The sequence below is a fragment of the Rana temporaria genome, chromosome 13 (genome assembly GCF_905171775.1).
Source record: "Rana temporaria chromosome 13, aRanTem1.1, whole genome shotgun sequence".
Classification (NCBI taxonomy): Eukaryota; Metazoa; Chordata; class Amphibia; order Anura; family Ranidae; genus Rana; species Rana temporaria.
Genome location: NC_053501.1, coordinates 10625400 through 10645195, shown reverse-complemented (window position 1 = coordinate 10645195; position 19796 = coordinate 10625400). Strand labels below are relative to the sequence as shown.

At 48.4% G+C, this 19796-nt stretch overlaps 1 protein-coding gene across 3 annotated transcripts in view; it reads right to left on the bottom strand.

The window, feature by feature from the left end:
• The window catches only part of CHGA (chromogranin A), a 34307-nt gene extending 18812 nt beyond the window's left edge, over nt 1-15495 (bottom strand). For 2 of the 3 annotated variants that reach the window (XM_040332135.1, XM_040332138.1), the window contains exons 1-3: nt 15386-15494; nt 15166-15274; nt 9913-9959 (exon numbers count right to left, since the gene is read on the bottom strand). In XM_040332135.1, coding sequence (XP_040188069.1) covers nt 9913-9959; nt 15166-15211 — 93 coding nt within the window. In that variant the 5' untranslated portion in view covers nt 15212-15274; nt 15386-15494. Of the gene's footprint in view, nt 1-9912; nt 9960-15165; nt 15275-15385 lie in introns of all 3 variants that reach the window. The other variant, XM_040332137.1, reaches the window with a different exon arrangement.
• Nucleotides 15496-19796: the final 4301 nt, after the last annotated feature.

Sequence of the window (19796 nt, the reverse complement as noted above, 5' to 3'; positions counted from 1 at the left end):
GTGTATTTCTACATACATATCTATCCTGTCTAGATAAATATCTATATTTCTGGATACATTTCCAAATTGCTGAATACGTGTTATTCTTTCTAGATAAACATATCTATATTTCTGGATGCATATCTTTATTTAGGGATACATATCTATCTTTGTAGATCAAACCCGGGCGCCAGGTTGCAATTGCGACTAAAATTAGCGACCTGATGCCTGGGGCGGTGCAGCTGGGGGTAACCTGTCTCCGTGCGCAACACCCATCCGCGCGATCGTGTCGGCCGGTAGTCGAGGCCACGGCTTTGTGGCCATCTGCAGGTCTATGCTTCCTTCAGGAAACTGGCGCCATCTTGTGGTGGCCGTTGGTATTACAAGACAACCAGCAATGCTAATGGAGCTTCCCCTGCCTGTTTTCATTGCCCAACAATCTCCTTCCCTTAGAACCCCCAAACATTATATTATATTCTATTATATTATAATATATATATATATATATATATATATATATTATTCTAACACACCCTGGAGAATAAAATGGCGGTCGTTGCAATACTTTCTGTCACTCCATTTTTGCGCAGCGGTCTTACAAGCGCACTGGGAAAAAATAAACCACTTCCATACCAGGCACTTAGGCACCTTCCTGCCCAGGCCAATTTTCAGCTTTCAGTGCTGTCACAGTTTGAATGACAATTGCGCGGTCATGCTACACTGTACCCAAACAATTTTTTTATAATTTTGTTCCCACAAATAGAACTTTCTTTTGGTGGTATTTAAACACCTCTACGATTTTTATTTTTTGCGCAACAACTAAAAAAAGACTGAAAATAATAATATTAATAATAATAAAATAATTAATTTTTTTCTGTTATTTTTTTGTGAATAAGTAAGTTTTCTTCTTCGATTGCGGGCACTGATATGGCGGCACTGATGGGCACCAGTGAGGCGGCACTGATGGACACCGGTGAGGCGGCACTGATGGGCAGCGCTGTATGAGGCACAGATGGGCACTCATAGGCGGGCACTGGGCATGGATGGGTACTGAGGGGTGGCACTGATGGACACTGAGGGGTGGCACTGAGGGCATTGCTGGGCATCACTTGTTTATCCCAGTGCCCATGTTGCCAGTCAGTGCCCATTTGTGGGCACTGATTGGCATCTCTCTCTTTTTTTCTTTTTTTTTTACTGCCCCTTTCCCTGGTGGTCCAGTGTGGGCTTCCCTGGTGGTCCAGTGTGGGCATCCGAGGGGGATCAGCGCGAACCCCCCGTCAGGAGAGCCGCCGATCGGCTCTCCTCTATTCGCGTATGTCAGACGCGAGTGAGGAAGAGCCATTAACGGCTCTTCCTGTTTACATCGTGATCAGCCGTGATTGGACATGGCTGATCTTTACCGAGATCGGAGATGCAGGGTGTCAGACTGACACCCCGCATCACAGATCGCCGTGCTGTGCGCCCCCACGGGTGCGCGCCGGCATGAAATCCTGCAGGACGTCAATAGACGCCCAGTCTGGATTTCACAACCACTTCCCGGACGTCAATTGTCCATTGACCGGGCGGGAAGTGGTTAAATAAAAAAATAAAAACACTCAGTTTCCGAGCCTTTCCGTCGTTTGCCGAGGTCAGCAGACGTTTTCTCGGGCCTTTCCAGCTGTTTCCAAGGCTCTCCAGCACCCCCCACCTCTGGCCGCATGCGGTATTGCATGCCATTGAAGTCAATGCGGAAACAAATTATTTTCATTTTCATTGACTTCTATGGGGAAACTCGCTTTGATATGCGAGTGCTTTGGATTACGAGCATTCTCCTGGAGCGGATTATACTCGTAAAGAGAGGTTCCACTGTATCTCTCTTTCTGGACAAATACTGTGTGTATTTCTGGACACATATCTATCGTTCTATCTAGATAAATATCTATATTTCTGGATACATTTTCAAATTTTGGGATACGTGTTATTATTTCTAGATACATATTTATATTTCTGGATGCATATCTTAATTTCTGGATGCATTTCTATATTTATAGATAAATATTTATATTTCTAGATACATATTTATATTTCTCGATGATATTTATCTAAAAATAAAAAAATATGTATCTAGAAATAAACATATATGCAGAAAAATAGATATGCATCCAGAAATATAAATATGTATCTAGAAACATAAATATTTATCCAGAGATATAGATATGCATCCAGAAATATAAATATTTATCTAGAGATATAGATATGCATCCAGAAATATAAATATTTATCTAGAGATATAGATATGCATCCAGAAATATAAATATGCATCTAGAAATAATAACACGTATCCAGAAATTTGGAACTGAATCCAGAAATATAGATTTTTATCTACAAAAATAGATCTGTATCCAGAAATATAGATATTTATCTAAAAATATAAATATGTTTCTAGAAATATAAATATGTATCCAGAAGTATAAATATTTATCCAGAAATATAGATATGTATTCAGAAATATAAATATGTATCTAGAAATATAGATATGTATCCAGAAATATAAATATTTATCCAGAAATATAGAGGTCTTCAGAAATATCTATATTTCTAGATACATATTTATATTTCTGAATACATATCTATATTTCTGGATAAATATTTATATTTCTGGATACATATCTATTTTTGTAGATAAAAATTTATATTTCTGGATAAATATTTATATTTCTGGATACATATCTATTTTTGTAGATAAATATTTATATTTCTGGATAAATATCTATCTTTCTGCATACATGTTTATATTTCTAGATACATATTTATATTTTTAGATAAATACCTATATTTCTGGATACTTATTATTTAGGTACTTGTATAGCACCGTCAATTTTATGTAGCACTTTACATATACAGGGCCAGATTCTTAGAGGAGATACGACGGCGTATCTCTGAGTTGTGCCGTCGTATCTATGCGCCTGATTCTTAGAATCAGTTACGCATAGATTTCTATTAGATCCGACAGGCGTAAGTCTCTTACGCCGTCGGATCGTAACTGCATTTTTACGCTGACCGCTAGGGGCGTGTACGCCGATTTCCGCGTCGAAATATGTAAATCAGCAAGATACGCGAATTTATGAACAGTTACGCCGTTTACGTTAGGCTTTTCCCGGCGTATAGTTACCCCTGCTGTATGGTGGCGTAAGTGCGGTGTACCAATATTAAGTATGGCCGTCGTTCCCGCGTCAAAATTTGAAAGAGTTAAGTCGTTTGTGCAAGTCGTCCGTGAATGGGGCTGGACGTCATTTACGTTCACGTCAAAACCAATGACGTCCTTGCGGCGTACTTTGGAGCAATGCACACTGGGAAATTCCACAGACGGCGCATGCGCCGTTCGGGAAAAACGTCAATCACGTCGGGTCAAGCCTGTTTTACATAACACACGCCCACCTCTTCACAATTTGAATTAGGCGGGCTTACGCCGGCCTATTTACGCTACGCCGCAACTTTTTTTTGAGAATACGGCACTTGCCTGTAAAAGTTGCGGAGGCGTAACGTAAATAGGATACGTTACGCCCGCACAAAGTTACGCCATTCTACCTGAATCTAACCCACAATGTACATCGGTCCCTACCCTCAAGGAGCTTACAATCTAAGGTCACTCACATTCATATACTAGGGCCAGTTTAGAACAAAAGCCAATTAAACTACCAGCATGTCTTTTTGTAGATAAAAATCTATATTTCTGGATATATTTCCAAATTTCTGGATACATATCTATATTTCTAGATACATATTTAGATTTCTAGATACATATTTAGATTTCTAGATACATATTTAGATTTCTAGATACATATTTAGATTTCTAGATACATATTTACATATCAGTATTTCTGGATCTATAACTAGATTTCAGTGGTGAGAACAGACATCTCTTGCCGTTTCTATTTTGGGATTTCTTTTTCCTGAGAACATTGCAGCTTCCAGTAGGACAATGATATTTCTTCCCCTCCTCGTCCTCTAGGCGGCTCATCTCTTTATTCAGATATAAAGACACAGGACTCCTGTATGAGGGTCCCAGCAGGCAAGGCCCGCCCCTCGTTCTCTGAATGGAAATATTAATCCATTTCAGCCGATCGCTGATGTTTATGACAGATCTCGCTGACACCAGAAATGCATGAAAATTCTCCCCGTCACATAAACATGTATGCTCAGCGCGTTTCAACGGTCAGCAAAAAAAAAAAAGACTGGGATCCGATCTGACATCAAGCCACCATTTACACGGGCATTTAGCCTCCCTGTGAATCCCAACTGCAAGGATTGACTTTTGCAAATTCCGGGAGATCAGGCGCAAAAAGGTGACTCGAGTATAAGCCGAGGGGGGCATTTTCAGCACAAAAAAAATATATATACGATATATTACATCTTAGTAGTTTATGGGCCAGATTCTCGTACATCCGCGTATCTTTGCGCGGGCGTAACGTATCCGATTTACGTTACGCCTCCGCAACTCAGACGGGCAAGTGCTGTATTCTCGAAGCACTTGCTCCGTAAGTTGCGGCGGCGTAGCGTAAATCGGCCGGCGTAAGCCCGCCTAATTCAAATGTGGGACGGGGGGGGCGTGTTTTATGTTAATGTTCTGTGATTGACGTTTTTCACGAACGGCGCATGCGCCGTCCGTGGAAATCTCCCAGTGTGCATTGCTCCTAATACGCCGTAATTTACGTTTTGACGTGAACGTAAATTACGTCCAGCCCCATTCACGGACGAATTTTCAAATTTTGTTGCGGGAACGACGGCCATACTTAACATTGGTACGCCGCACTTACGCCACCATATAGCAAGAGTAACTTTATGCCGGGAAAAGCCTAACGTAAACGGCGTAACTGTACTGCGTCGGCCGGGCGTACGTTCGTGAATTTGCATATCTAGCTGATTTACATATTTTGACGCGTAAATCAGCGTACACGCCCCTAGCGGCCAGCGTAAATATGCAGTTACGATCCGACGGCGTAAGAGACTTACGCCTGTCGGATCTAAGGGAAATCTATGCGTAACTGATTCTATGAATCAGGCGCATAGATACGACGGCGCAACTCAGAGATACGCCGTCGTATCTCTTTTGAGAATCTGACGATCTTAAATTAGCGATGGCAATACATAGAGGATAGCAGCCTCCACCAATCCGATGCCAGTTTACCAATTTCAGGCCAGAGACAAATTCTGATTGGTCGCTCTGCATTCATTTATATATAATTTTTATTTTATTTTTTCTGTATACTGTAGAATAATCCTTCAGGCCTTGCAGATATTTCCACGCTCGTCTAATGAGGCAGCGGTACTAGGAATGGTCCTGAAGGGGGGGGGGGTGGCCCCCGGGGGCCCGCAGCCAGCTGATCCCACTTCCAGAGCCCCAGAGAGGAACTACAACACCGTCATCTGCATTGTTGGGTGAAATCTTCCTTTCATCGCCGCCGTGGGTTTTACTGAATCCATGGAACGGCGTCAGAGCCCGGTAAATAATTGAGTGTAGGAGTCTATGAATGATTCAAATCCCGCCTGTGACCCACATTTATCAAAGACAAAGCCGGCCTTTAAATATCTCGTCTCTGTAGGTCAGGTGAAGAAGTGTGAACAAAAAAAAAAAAAGACTGCGGTGCAAATCGCGTCTGCGGACTTCAGCCCCAAAGTCATGACTTGTATACAGCGCACGCCTTCAGTGGAGTGTACAGAGGGCATGTGCAAAAGAAAATGTGCCATGGAAAGAAGGAAAGATGCAGGGGGGGGGGGGGGGGATTTGCTGATGTCCATGAAGGAAGGCATATACCGTATATACTCGAGTATAAGCCGACCCGAGTATAAGCCGACCCGAGTATAAGCCAAGGCCCTAATTTGAGAATGCAGAAGCCACTGCAAGCAGAAAAGAGGGTCAACAATGCCCATTTGCAGCTTCACTGTGCCCATTTGAACGCCTTACTGTGCCCATTCTGACTGTGCCCATTGCAGCCTTACTGTGCCCATTGTAGCCTTACTGGGCCCATTCTGACTGTACCCATTGCAGCCTTACTGTGCCCATTCTCACTATGCCCATTGCAGCCTTACTGTGCCCATTGTAGCCTTACTGTGCCCATTCTGACTGTGCCCATTGCATTCCTACTGTGCCCATTCTCACTATGCCCATTGCAGCCTTACTGTGCCCATTGTAGCCTTACTGTGCCCATTCTGACTGTGCCCATTGCATTCCTACTGTGCCCATTCTCACTATGCCCATTGCAGCCTTACTGTACCCATTGCAGCCTTACTGTGCCCATTCTCACTATGCCCATTGCAGCCTTACTGTGCCCATTCTCACTGTGCCCATTGTAGCCTTACCAGGCCCATTCTGACTGTACCCATTGCAGCCTTACTGTGCCCATTCTCACTGTGCCCATTGCAGCCTTACTGTGCCCATTCTCACTGTGCCCATTCTCACTGTGCCCATTGCAGCCTTAATGTGCCCATTGCAGCCTTACTGTGCCCATTGCAGCCTTACTGTGCCCATTCTCACTGTGCCCATTGCAGCGTTACTGTGCCTATTCTAACTGTGCCCATTGTAGCCTTACTGTGCCCATTCTCACTGTGCCCATTGCAGCGTTACTGTGCCTATTCTAACTGTGCCCATTGTAGCCTTACTGTGCCCATTGCAGCCTTACTGTGCCCATTCTGACTGTGCCCATTGCAGCCTCACTGTGCCCATTGTAGCCTTACTGTGCCCATTCTGACTGTGCCCATTCTCACTGTGCCCATTGCAGCCTTACTGTGCCCATTCTCACTGTGCCCATTGTAGCCTTACTGTGCCCATTGCAGCCTCAGTGTACCTGTACTCTTGACAGGATGCGGCATCCATTTTTCAAAAGTCGCGGCTTCCTCCTGGTCCCATTCGTTCCGTCATAGTCAGTGTACCTGTCGGGTCGCGGGCGTCCATTTTTCAAAAATCGCGGCTTCCTCCTGGTCCCTTGCATGATAGGCGTTTGACACTGTTCGTCTACCGCGTATCCCGGAGGTCCTCTCATCCTCGGACTCAGTTTCCCAGCAGACACTGTGTTCAGTGTTCCGCCAATCACGGACCTTCTTTTCTCCTCGGACAAGAGGACGTCCGTGATTGGCGGAACACTGAACACAGTGTCTGCTGGGAAAGTCCGAGCATGAGAGGACCTCTGTGATAGGCGGTAGCGGAACACAGGGTCAAACGCCTATCACGGACCAGGGGGAAGCCGCGACTTTTGAAAAATGGACGCCCGCGACCCGACAGGTACACTGACTCGAGTATAAGCCGAGGGGGCTATTTTCAGCCCTAAAAGAAGGGCTGAAAATCTCGGCTTATACTCGATTCTATACGGTATACTATTTTGTCAAAAGTATTGGGACGCCTGCCTTTACACACACATGAACTTTAATGGCATCCCAGTCTTAGTCCGTAGGGTTCCATATTGAGTTGGCCCCGCCCTTTGCAGCTATAACAGCTTCAACTCTTCTGGGAAGGCCGTCCACAAGGTTTAGGAGTGTGTCTATGGGAATGTTTGACCATTCTTCCAGAACCACATTTGTGAGGTCAGAGACACCGATGTTGGATGAGAAGGCCTGGCTCGCAATCTCCGCTCTAATTCATCCCAAAGGTGTTCTATCTGGTTAAGGTCAGGACTTTGTGCAGGCCAGTCAAGTTCCTCCACCCCAAACTTGCTCATCCAAGTCTTTATGGACCTTGCTTTGTGCACTGGTCCAAATCATTTGGTGGAGGGGGGGTTATGATGTGAGGTTGTTTTTCAGGGGTTGGACTTGGCCCCTTAGTTCCAGTGAAGGGAACTCTTAAGGCGTCAGCATACCAAGATATTTTGGACAATTTCATGCTCCCAACTTTGTGGGAACAGTTTGATGACGGCCCCTTCCTGTTCCAATATGACTGCGCACCAGTGCATAAAGACATGGATGAGCGAGTTTGGGGTGGAGGAACTTGACCGGCCTGCACAGAGTCCCGACCTCAACCTGATAGAACCCTGTGCTGCACAGAAAGGGACTGGAAAAATCACTGTCCTCAGTCCCTTTCCCAAAAGTGAGACAGCAGGGGTCTGTTTAGGGGTCTTTCACCAAAGCCCCCCAATGGGGCTCCTAAAAAAAGTGTAAAAATTAAATAAACAATTGTAAAAAAGTAATAATAATATATAAACTACTAACACCAATCTCTGCGCTGTCCATTGAGATAGATAGATATTATTTGGGGGAGCACACCCTAATGCAATAGGCTGCACACACCTATGTTGTTACTATTGTGATTCGGAATTCGGATACATTCGAATAATAAAGAATTTTTCTGAATTCTGTTTTGGAATTAACCACTTTCCCACCGCGCTATAGAGAAAATACGTCTACAGCGCGGTGGAGTTGTTCTGGGAGGACGTCCCTGGGACGTCCTCCCAGAATCTTCCTCGGGCGCGCTCCCGGAATCGCGGTAAATTGCCGCTGATAGCGGCCGTTTACCACGTGATCGCTCCGTCAAATGACGGAGCGATCACTTGTAAACAAACCGGCGTCTCCACGTTCGGTACAGTGTGAGAGGAGGGTGGGGGGGGGGGAGCGGGTGGCAGCAGCACTGTGGGCTGGATCTGTGACAACTGCAGTCACAGATCCATCCCTGCGCAATACTCTGCAATACCCCCCAATACTCTGCAATACCCCCCAATACGTCGCCTATGGGGATTTTTAAGTAGCGAAGTTTGGCGCAATTCCACGAGCGTGTGCAATTTTGAAGGGTGACATGTTGGGTATCTATTTACTCGGCGTAACTTCATCTTTCATAGTATGCAAAAACATTGGGCTAACTTTACTGTTTTTTTATTTTTTTTAAGCACAAAACATATTTTTTTTTTAAAAAACACGCGTTCAAAAAATTGCTGCGAAAATACCGTGCAAGATAAAAAGTTGCAACAACCGCCATTGTATTCTCTAGGGTCTTTGCTAAAAAAGCATATATATATATATATATATATAATGTTTTGGGTTTCTAGGTAATTTTTTATCAAATAAATTATGATTTTTCCATGTAGGAGAGAAGTGTCAGAATTGGCCTGGGTGCTCCAGAACGCCTGATGGTGCTCCTTGCATGTTGGGCCTCTGTATGTGGCCATGCTGTGTAAAAGTCTCACACATGTGGTATCGCCATACTCGGGAGGAATAGCAGAATGTGTTTTGGGGTGTAATTTGTGGTATGCATATGCTGTGTGTGAGAAATAACCTGCTAATATGACAGAAACAAGATTTATTTATTTTTTTCAGAATTTTCAGTCTTTTTTCTTTTATAGAGCAAAAAATAAAAACCGCAGAGGTGATCAAATACCACCAAAAGAAAGCTCTATTTGTGGGAAAAAAAGGACAAAAAGTTCAGATGGGCACAATGTTGTATGACTGAGTAATTGTCATTCAAATTGTGAGAGCACCGAAAGCTGAAAATTGATCTGGTTAGGAAGGGGGTTTAAGTGCCCAGTGGTCAAGAGGTTAAATAAATCACACATATCTAGAGACAACCTCCCTTACTCCCCTACGTTATAGAGATGGGTAGCAGGTCCCAGGATTACATTTTAAATTTTATTTTTGTATGCACAATGTACAGGACAGAGGCGGCTCTCTAATTAGGCGGCCACCTAAGGCCTCGCACTCACAGGGGCCTCGCGCCCGCCAAATTTGCCTGAGCTCGATCACTTATACGGACTGACCAACTGGCTCCAGGGGCCATCTTTAAAAGGCACACCGGGCGGGTTGCAGGTCCATGTGGGGCCCTAAAGCAGCTGAGCTGCTCCTTCAGCCCGCGCCGCTCGCTATCCTCTTTCCAACCTCACAAAGCCTAGAGCCGCCTCTGATACTGGAAGCCCCCCCCCCCCCCCCCCCGGGCAATGTAATTCCCTCACCATGTGCCGCATCAAATGATGGTCTTACCTTTGTGTTGTCTTCACCTTCCAGGCTGGATACAGGAAGGGACAAAACTGTGGAGAAGAACGTCAACCAATCAGAATACTAATAAACTCAATTCATATGATAGCAACAATTCAACATACATCATACTAATATTATTCCCGAATTCCCGGTATCACCCGAAACCCCGATGCACCCACATAACCAGATAGGTGGGGTTTGCATTAGAAGGTGGTCATCAATGGCTGCCTATGATCTCCTCCCATTACTGGGATGGGGTGACCACGTGTCCCCGGATTGCCCGGGGACAGTCCCGCATTTTGCAGGTCTGTTCCGGGCACCTTCATTCCAGGGCAATACAGTGTCCCGGAATGAAACTGACACAGCCCCCCCCCCAATCCGATGCCCCCAAAAAAAGGCCGCCACATCACCGCTTTACTCACTGACAGTACTTGTCTTGGCCGGGAATGCCTGGAGGAGCAGAATCCCGCCCCCTGCTTGTGATTGGAGAAATGATAAATCCCGCCTCTTGTTTCCAATCACTGTGCTGTGATTTGTTACTGATTTTTGGGAAGGGGGGGGGGTCCCTGAATTGTAGTTTGGAAACGTGGTCACCCTATACTGGGAGCTTGTGGCTGGCCAGTAAAAAGGAGCAGCAGAAGAATGAAGAGCTCTTCTCTCTGTCACTTTTCTCTCTCTCTCCTTTTATCATCATGTTTCTTACTCTGTTGTACAATTGATTGCCTCTTTGTGCCATTCCTCCCTCCCCGCAGCGCAGTGTACCCGCGTCTTCCTATAGACTTCTATTAGATTGTGCGTTTCTGATGCATTTTACAAAAGCACACAAAACGTGCATCATGCGGAAACGCAGTGCACGGGGAAACACGACGCTGGCGCTTGTGTAAATCCGCATATAGCGGGCCGACCCATTGTACTGAATGAATGATGCAGCAGCGAGAGAATGGCCAGACTACGCAGCTCCAGCATCCTAAAGCTTCCGTCAGCCAGTATGCTGTGGAAGGGTTTTGGACCCCCATACCCCCCCCCCCTCCTTATCTACTCCCCTGACACCCCTGTTAGTGTTAAATGGTTTGCCTTAACCCTCTAACTGCCATTTTTGCTGGATAGCTTGGTCTGGTACAGAAAGTTGACAGATTATATAGCGCATGTGTTGCGCTATATAAGTTTTCATTCATTCATAACAGACTTATTGGCAGGATCACCAAAAAAAAGAAAAACAGCATTTTTGCTTGCACATGATTGGACGATGGAAGTCAGCAGATCTTTTGCTCATTTACTAAGCTCTGGAGTAACTGCACAGTCCATTTGCGAATTAACCACTTAAGGACCGCCTCCTGCACATATACGTTGGCAGAATGGCACGGCTGGGCACAAGCACGTACAGGTACGTCCTCTTTAAGTGCCCAGCCATGGGTCCGAAGCTCCGCGGCCGCGGGACCCGATCGCCGCTGGAACCCCACGATCGGTCCCCGGAGCTGAAGAACGGGGAGAGCTGTGTGTACATACAGCTTCCCCGTTCTTCACTGTGGCGCCGTCATCGGTTGTGTGTTCCCCAATATAGGGAACCACAATCAATGACGTCACACCTACACCCCCCCCCCCCTACTGTTAGAAACACAGATGAGGTCACACTTAACCCCTTCAGCGCCCCCTTGTGGTAACCCCTTCAGCGCCCCCTTGTGGTAACTCCCAAACTGGCATTGTCATTTTCACAGTAAACCGTGCATTTTTAATGCATTTTTTGCTGTGAAAATGACAATGGTCCCAAAAATGTGTCAAAATTGTCCGCCACAATGTCACAGTCACGGAAAAAAAAAAAAAAAAATTGCTGATCGCCGCCATTAGTAGTAAAAAAAAATAATTAATAAAAATGCAATAAAACTATCCCCTATTTTGTAAACGCTATAAATTTTGCGCAAACCAATCGATAAACGCTTATTGCGATTTTTTTTCCCAAAATATGTAGAAGAATATCGCCCTAAACTGAGGGGGAAAAAAAAAATAATTTTATGTGTTTTTGGGGGATATTAATTATAGCAAAAAGTAAAAAAAATATTGATTTTTTTTCAAAATTGTCGCTCTATTTTTGTTTATAGCACAAAAAAGTAAAAACCGCAGAGGTGATCAAATACCACCAAAAGAAAGCTCTATTTGTGGGGAAAAAAAAGGACGCCGATTTTGTTTGGGAGCCACGTCGCACGACTGCGCAATTGTCAGTTAAAGCGACGCAGTGCCGAATCGCAAAAACTGGCCCGGTCCTTTACCTGCCTAAAGGTCCGGGTCTTAAGTGGTTAATGAATACAATTTATACAAGCGATTTGCCAGCAGCCTCCAGCCATTCACAAAGGTGTAGTTAAGCTTCGGATGAGTCGAATGGAAAACTTGAGACGGATTCCTCCTCCTCCCGGGGCTCTTCATTGATCCGTCCCGCCACCCCCCTCCGTCCTCAGAGGTGACCTTGCCAATTTATTTCCCTCTGTGTCACCGTCTAAAGAACTCTTAAGAGGCCGGAGGCTATTTATATACAATATTAAATTCCGTAGCGATGATTGCATCCTGGAGCGTGTCGCTGCACCACCTGCACCCCCTCTATAGGGAGTACCCCTGTCCTTTAATCACACTGCCTTCTGACGTCCTATTTGTGTCTTTATGTACACCAGTAAATAACAGGTATAAACAACAACCTCCCGTCCCCCCCCCCCCGTCCCATGTCTGCTGTTGGAGATAATACTAGAGAACTGAGCAAAGACACCAAATGATTGCTCTGGAATCTAGAACGTTCCATTGGTCACATACATCACCGATCTCATTATCATACATAGGACACAGCAGAGAGGTGATAGAGCTAGAAATGCCTCCAACTCGGAGATGATCGAGAACAATGACTATGTGCCCCCTGGCAGTGGAGGGGGTCCTGATGCTGAGATGTGTGTCCCCCGGTCAGTAATGGGGGTCCTGATGCTGGGATGTGTGTCCCCCGGTCAGTAATGGGGTCCTGATGCTGGGATGTGTGTCCCCCGGTCAGTAATGGGGTCCTGATGCTGGGATGTGTGTCCCCCAGTCAGTAATGGGGGTCCTGATGCTGGGATGTGTGTCCCCCGGTCAGTAATGGGGGTCCTGATGCTGGGATGTGTGTCCCCCGGCAGTGGAGGGGGTCCTGATGCTGGGATGTGTGTCCCCCAGTCAGTAATGGGGTCCTGATGCTGGGATGTGTGTCCCCCGGTCAGTAATGGGGTCCTGATGCTGGGATGTGTGTCCCCTGGCAGTGGAGGGGTCCTGATGCTGGGATGTGTGTCCCCCGGTCAGTAATGGGGGTCCTGATGCTGGGATGTGTGTCCCCCGGCAGTGGAGGGGGTCCTGATGCTGGGATGTGTGTCCCCCAGTCAGTAATGGGGTCCTGATGCTGGGATGTGTGTCCCCCGGTCAGTAATGGGGTCCTGATGCTGGGATGTGTGTCCCCCAGTCAGTAATGGGGGTCCTGATGCTGGGATGTGTGTCCCCCGGTCAGTAATGGGGGTCCTGATGCTGGGATGTGTGTCCCCCGGCAGTGGAGGGGGTCCTGATGCTGGGATGTGTGTCCCCCAGTCAGTAATGGGGTCCTGATGCTGGGATGTGTGTCCCCCTGGCAGTGGAGGGGGTCCTGATGCTGAGATGTGTGTCCCCTGGCAGTGATGAGGTCCTGATGCTGGGATGTGTGTCCCCCGGTCAGTAATGGGGGTCCTGATGCTGGGATGTGTGTCCCCCGGCAGTGGAGGGGGTCCTGATGCTGGGATGTGTGTCCCCCAGTCAGTAATGGGGTCCTGATGCTGGGATGTGTGTCCCCCTGGCAGTGGAGGGGGTCCTGATGCTGAGATGTGTGTCCCCTGGCAGTGATGAGGTCCTGATGCTGGGATGTGTGTCCCCCGGTCAGTAATGGGGTCCTGATGCTGGGATGTGTGTCCCCCGGTCAGTAATGGGGTCCTGATGCTGGGATGTGTGTCCCCCGGTCAGTAATGGGGTCCTGATGCTGGGATGTGTGTCCCCCGGTCAGTAATGGGGGTCCTGATGCTGGGATGTGTGTCCCCTGGCAGTGATGGGGCCCCGATGCTGGGATGTGTGTCCCCCGGTCAGTATTGGGGGTCCTGATGCTGGGATGTGTGTCTGTCAGTGATGGGCCCCCGATGCTCAGCTGCATGTCCCCTGGCAGTGAAGGGGTCCTAATGCTGGGATGTGTGTCTCCTGTCAGTAATGGAGCCCCGATGCTGGGATGTGTGTCTGTCAGTGACGGGCCCCCGATGCTGGGATGTGTGTCTGCTGTCAGTGATGGGGCCCCGATGCTGAGCTGCATGTCCCCTGGCAGTGAAGGGGTCCCAATGCTGGGATGTGTGTCCCCTGGCAGTGATGGGGCCCTGATGCTGGGACGTGTGTCCCCTGGCAGTGAAGGGGTCCTAAAGCTGGGATGTGTGTCCCCTGGCAGTGATAGGGTCCCGATTCTGCTATGTGACCCCTGGTAGTGATGGGACCCTGATGCTGGGACGTGTGTCCCCCTGGCAGTGATGGGGTCCTGATGCTGGGATGTGTGTCCTCTGGCAGTGATGGGGTCCTGATGCTCGGCTGTGTGTCCCCTGGCAGTGATGGGGTCCTGATGCTGGGACGTGTGTCCCCCTGGCAGTGATGGGGTCCTGATGCTGGGATGTGTGTCCCCCTGGCAGTGATGGGGTCCTGATGCTGGGATGTGTGTCCCCTGGTAGTGATGGGACCCTGATACTGGGACGCGTGTCCCCTGGCAGTGAAGGGGTCCTAATGCTGGGATGTATGTCCCCTGGCAGTGAAGGGGTCCTAATGCTGGCACTCAGAAGGGCACCCAGTAAAAGGTGACCTTGTACAATACTTGTGATGTGAGCCTCAGAATTGGCTCCCTACGCCGACTTCCATCCAAACCCCCTTGGAAAGTCCCGCTGTAATCCTATTTAGCCGTGTCTGCCGCAGGTCATCCCAAGGAGGTGCTGAAGATGCAGTACCATGCCCAGCCGCTGTCCTTGGTGCTGAAGATGCAGTACCATGCCCAGCCGCTGTCCTTGGTGCTGAAGATGCAGTACCATGCCCAGCCGCTGTCCTTGGTGCTGAAGATGCAGTACCATGCCCAGCCGCTGTCCTTGGTGCTGAAGATGCAGTACCATGCCCAGCCGCTGTCCTTGGTGCTGAAAGGACAGAGACTGCAGACAGCCCAGCGTCCCCCCCCCCATTGGCACCCAACACACACATATTGGCACCTACCTTGTGCCACACACAGGGCGAGGGACAGGACTCCTACAGAGAGCATCCTGGGATCCGGCTGGCTTGCAGTCTGCTGGGAAATGCTGCAATCACTCCTTGTGTCCGATCCCTACACAAAACACAAGGGGACAATGTTACTGCAGGGGAGAGGACTGGAGAAGAAGAAGACAGAGGAGACAGATTAGAGAGATCTGCCTAAGAGGATGAGAAGCATAACCACCTTCCTCCCTCCCCTGTTCGCTCTTGGTGCCTAGTGAGCACTGCAGCATTGGGTTATATATGCCAGAGCTGGTGGAAGTGACATCATGCAGCCCCCACCTCCCCACCCTCTGGGGCTCTGTGGAGCAGAGGAGGGGGGAGAGGGGAGGTGGAGGGAAGAGGCTGAGCAGCTCTGCTTTGTATGGGTGGCGTGCACTTGTCACCTAGAGCGCCGCGCGCAGGCATGGTGAAAAACTGCTGTACAAGGGGGCATCGTGTGTGGCAATGCCAGAGGACTGGTCAAAGCAATGGTAACTGCAGATCAACAATTCTGAATGCAAAACAGTGAAAAGCATCCTCTGATAGGGAACAATATTGGGGTACAGCGTTGGCCAGAGTTACAGAGAAAAAAAAGATTTGGGGGGTGCTTATTTCAGAGGATTGCAAAATGAGCTCATAGTGTGGTCAGGCATTGGGGAAAATGAAGAAAATTCTGGGGTGCATCACTAGAGGGATCACCAGCAGGAGGAAGGAGGTCCCAATTCCTCTATATAGATCTTTATATCACTGGAGGGGTCACCAGCAGGAGGAAGGAGGTCCTGATTCCTCTATATAGATCTTTATATCACTAGAGGGATCACCAGCAGGAGGAAGGAGGTCCCAATTCCTCTATATAGATCTTTATATCACTGGAGGGGTCACCAGCAGGAGGAAGGAGGTCCCAATTCCTCTATATAGATCTTTATATCACTAGAGGGATCACCAGGAGGAGGAAGGAGGTCCCAATTCCTCTATATAGATCTTTATATCACTAGAGGGATCACCAGCAGGAGGAAGGAGGTCCCAATTCCTCTATATAGATCTTTATATCACTAGAGGGATCACCAGGAGGAGGAAGGAGGTCCTCGTTCCTCAATGTAGATCTTTATATCACTAGAGGGGTCACCAGGAGGAAGGAGGTCCTGATTCCTCTATATAGATATCTATATCACTAGAGGGGTCACCAGGAGGAAGGAGGTCCTGATTCCTCTATATAGATCTTTATATCACTAGAGGGGTCACCAGCAGGAGGAAGAAGGTCCTGATTCCTCTATATAGATATCTATATCACTGGAGGGGTCACCAGCAGGAGGAAGGAGGTCCTGATTCTTCTATATAGATCTTTATATCACTAGAGGGGTCACCAGCAGGAGGAAGGAGGTCCTGATTCCTCTATATAGATCTTTATATCACTAGAGGGGTCACCACCAGGAGAAAGGAGGTCCTGATTCCTCTATATAGATCTTTATATCACTAGAGGGGTCACCAGGAGGAAGGAGGTCCTGATGCCTCTATATAGATCTTTATATCACTAGAGGGGTCACCAGGAGGAAGGAGGTCCTGATTCCTCTATATAGATATCTATACCACTAGAGGGGTCACCAGCAGGAGGAAGGAGGTCCTAATTAGGGGCGGACTGACCATTTGGGCACTGTCCAAGGGCCCCATGCCACTAGGGGGCCACATCAGGGTTACCAGCCTCAGTAAAATCATGGACAGTATGTAAAAATCTGTGTTTTAAAAAAAATCCCAAGATTATAGCTGCCCCGCCTCTCCAGTACCTTTTCAGTGTGTGTGTATACTGTGTGGCCCCATAATCTATTGCCCGGGGGCCCCATAATCTCCTACTTCCCGGGGGCCCCATAATCCCCTACTGCCTGGGAGCACCATAATCTCCTACTGCCCGGGGGCCCCATAATCTCCTACTGCCCGGGGGCCCCATAATCCCCTACTGCCCGGGGGCCCCATAATCTCCTACTGCCCGGGGGCCCCATAATCCCCTACTGCCCGGGGGCCCCATAATCTCCTACTGCCCGGGGGCCCCATAATCTCCTATTGCCCGGGGGCCCCATAATCTCCTATTGCCTGGAGGCCCCATGAGTTGTCAGTCCGCCCCTGGTCCCGATTCCTCTATACAGATCTTTATATCACTAGAGGGATCACCAGCAGGAGGAAGGAGGTCCCTATTAGGGGCGGACTGACCATTCGGGCCCCCATGCTACAAGGGGGCCCCATCAGGGTTGCCAGCCTCAGTAAAACCAGGGACAGTATGTAAAAAAAAATCAAAAAAAAATCTGTGTTTTTAAAAATCCCAAGACTATAGCTGCCCCGCCTTTCCAGTACCCTTTTCCGTGTGTGTGTATACTGTATGTATGTATGTATGTGTGTGTATACTGTGTGGCCCCATAATCTATTGCCTGGGGGCCCCAAAATCTCCTATTGCATTGGGGGCCCCATAAGTTGTCAGTCCGCCCCTGGTCCCGATTCCTCTATACAGATCTTTGGTTGGACCTCATTTAGAATACTGTGTCCAGTTTTTGAAACGAGTAACAAAAGTGGAAAGTTCAGGACTAACCTTAGAAAGTATGATTTTACAGAAAGAGTAGTTGATGCTCGGAGCAGACTTCCAGCAGAGGTGGTAAGTCAGTCAGTAGAGAAACATTTTCAGGGCAAACAGTCCCCCTCCGACATTGCTGAGTACAGTAGGTGGTGGAGGGTCTCACATCGCTTCCCAGATGATGCACCAATTCTAACCACAATGAGACAGATTGGGGGACAGATCTGGTGCAGCTGTGCATGGGAGCCAATCAGCTTCTAACTCCAGCTCGTTCAATTAAGCTTTGACAGAAAAACCTGGAAGCGGATTGGTTTCTTTGCACAGCTGCACCAGATTTTGCACTCTCTGGTTTTAGTAAGAGCCGGTTCACACAGGGCCGATCCGCCCTATAGGCTCAATATGCAAGCCGCTTAGGGCCCCGCAAAGCTGTGGAGGGCCCCCCAAATTACTAGAGCCCCCGCCTGATGAGAAGTCATCTTCGGCCCCTCACTGCGCTTCTCAACTCGCTGGCTGCATGGGAGAAGAGGTAAGAAGTCAGCAACCCCCCCCCCCCCCCCGCGCTTCTAACTTTAACGTAAGATTTAATTTCCGACAGCAGAACACCCCCTCCCCTCAACTTTATTCTCTGATGTGACATGTCACTGTCGGCAGTGCCCAGGGGCGGACTGACCATTAAGTCACTCGGGCACTGCCCGAGGGCCCCATGCCACTAGGGGGGTTGCCAGGCTCAGTAAAACCAGGGACAGTATGTAAAAATCAGTTTTTTTTTTTTAGATCTGTCCCTGATATGTCCGAAACCGACATGCTTTTGATGTGAGATTTTAGCTGCTCCGCCTCTGCACTGCCTCCTGGCGTGGTGGCCATCTGTAAGCCCGGGGGGCCCATAATCTTCTATTGCCCGGGGGCCCCATGAGTTGTCAGTCCGCCCCTCCCGTCCCCTTTCCCCCCCCGCTTCTCAACTTTAATGTGACATGTCATTTCCGGCAGCACATTTTCGCCCCCCCCCCCCCCATCTGCTTCTTAACTTTAATGTGACATGTTATTTTGCTTAGGGCCCCAGGGAGGTCAGGATCGGCACTGGGTTCACACTACCGCGACCTGGGGGGGCGACATGACAAATTGCATTGAAGTGAATGAGAGCCGTCTTAATGCACACTACTGAAGTCGCTCCAACCTCAGAAAAGGTTCCTGTGCTACTTCAAGGCGACTTCTAGGCGACTTGTACCCATTGATTTCAATGGAAGTCGCCTCCAAAGTCGGATCACTGTCTTAACTGAAGCAACTTTCCAGGAAGTGAAAATAGTTTTCTAAGTCAAACCCCTCCCTCCCACAGAGCTGATTATTATGTGATTGGCCACTGGAAAAGTCGCCTGTCCTGGAGGCAGTGGCGTAGCGTGGGGTTGTCAGTGCCTGGGGCGAGGCAAGTAATTTGCGCCCCCCTGACCCATGGACTTACTTATTTCTAGCTAGCTCCAGTCTGGTCACATGATCTGCTGTGTGAGACAGTAGGTGGCTGTAGGGAAGAGGAGAGCCGGCTTGATAATGACTGGTGAAGCCTGGAGTGGTGACATCATGCATATGTTGCTATTTCCCATCTGTTGTTGGCGCTCCCTCCTCTCCACACTCGTGACAGCGCCCCTCTAAATTTTGCGCCTGGGGCGGTGGTCCCCCTTGCACCCCCCACGCTACGCCACTGCCTGGAGGCGACTTGAAGTTGCGTTGTAAGTCACTCCAAGTAGCTCTGAAGTCGCACTCAAGTCGTCTCCAAGTTGCCATGTAAAGTCGCGCTGGAAGTCGTGTTGCCCCGATGTGAATCGGCACTCAATCAACCCTCATTGTCATCATTACCATAACCGGCATGTATCCCTCGCATCTGACACCATCCATAAAATAATCATTTCACCCCTTCCCGCCGAGCGTTGGCATATATGCCGCCTCGGCTTTAGGGGGCTATACTGGTGTGAGGCTGCAGGCATCATCCCTGTACCGTTATTTAGGGCCATTTCACACTGGGGCAGCGTCAGCGGTAAAGGTATTTAGCAGCTCTTTACCATCA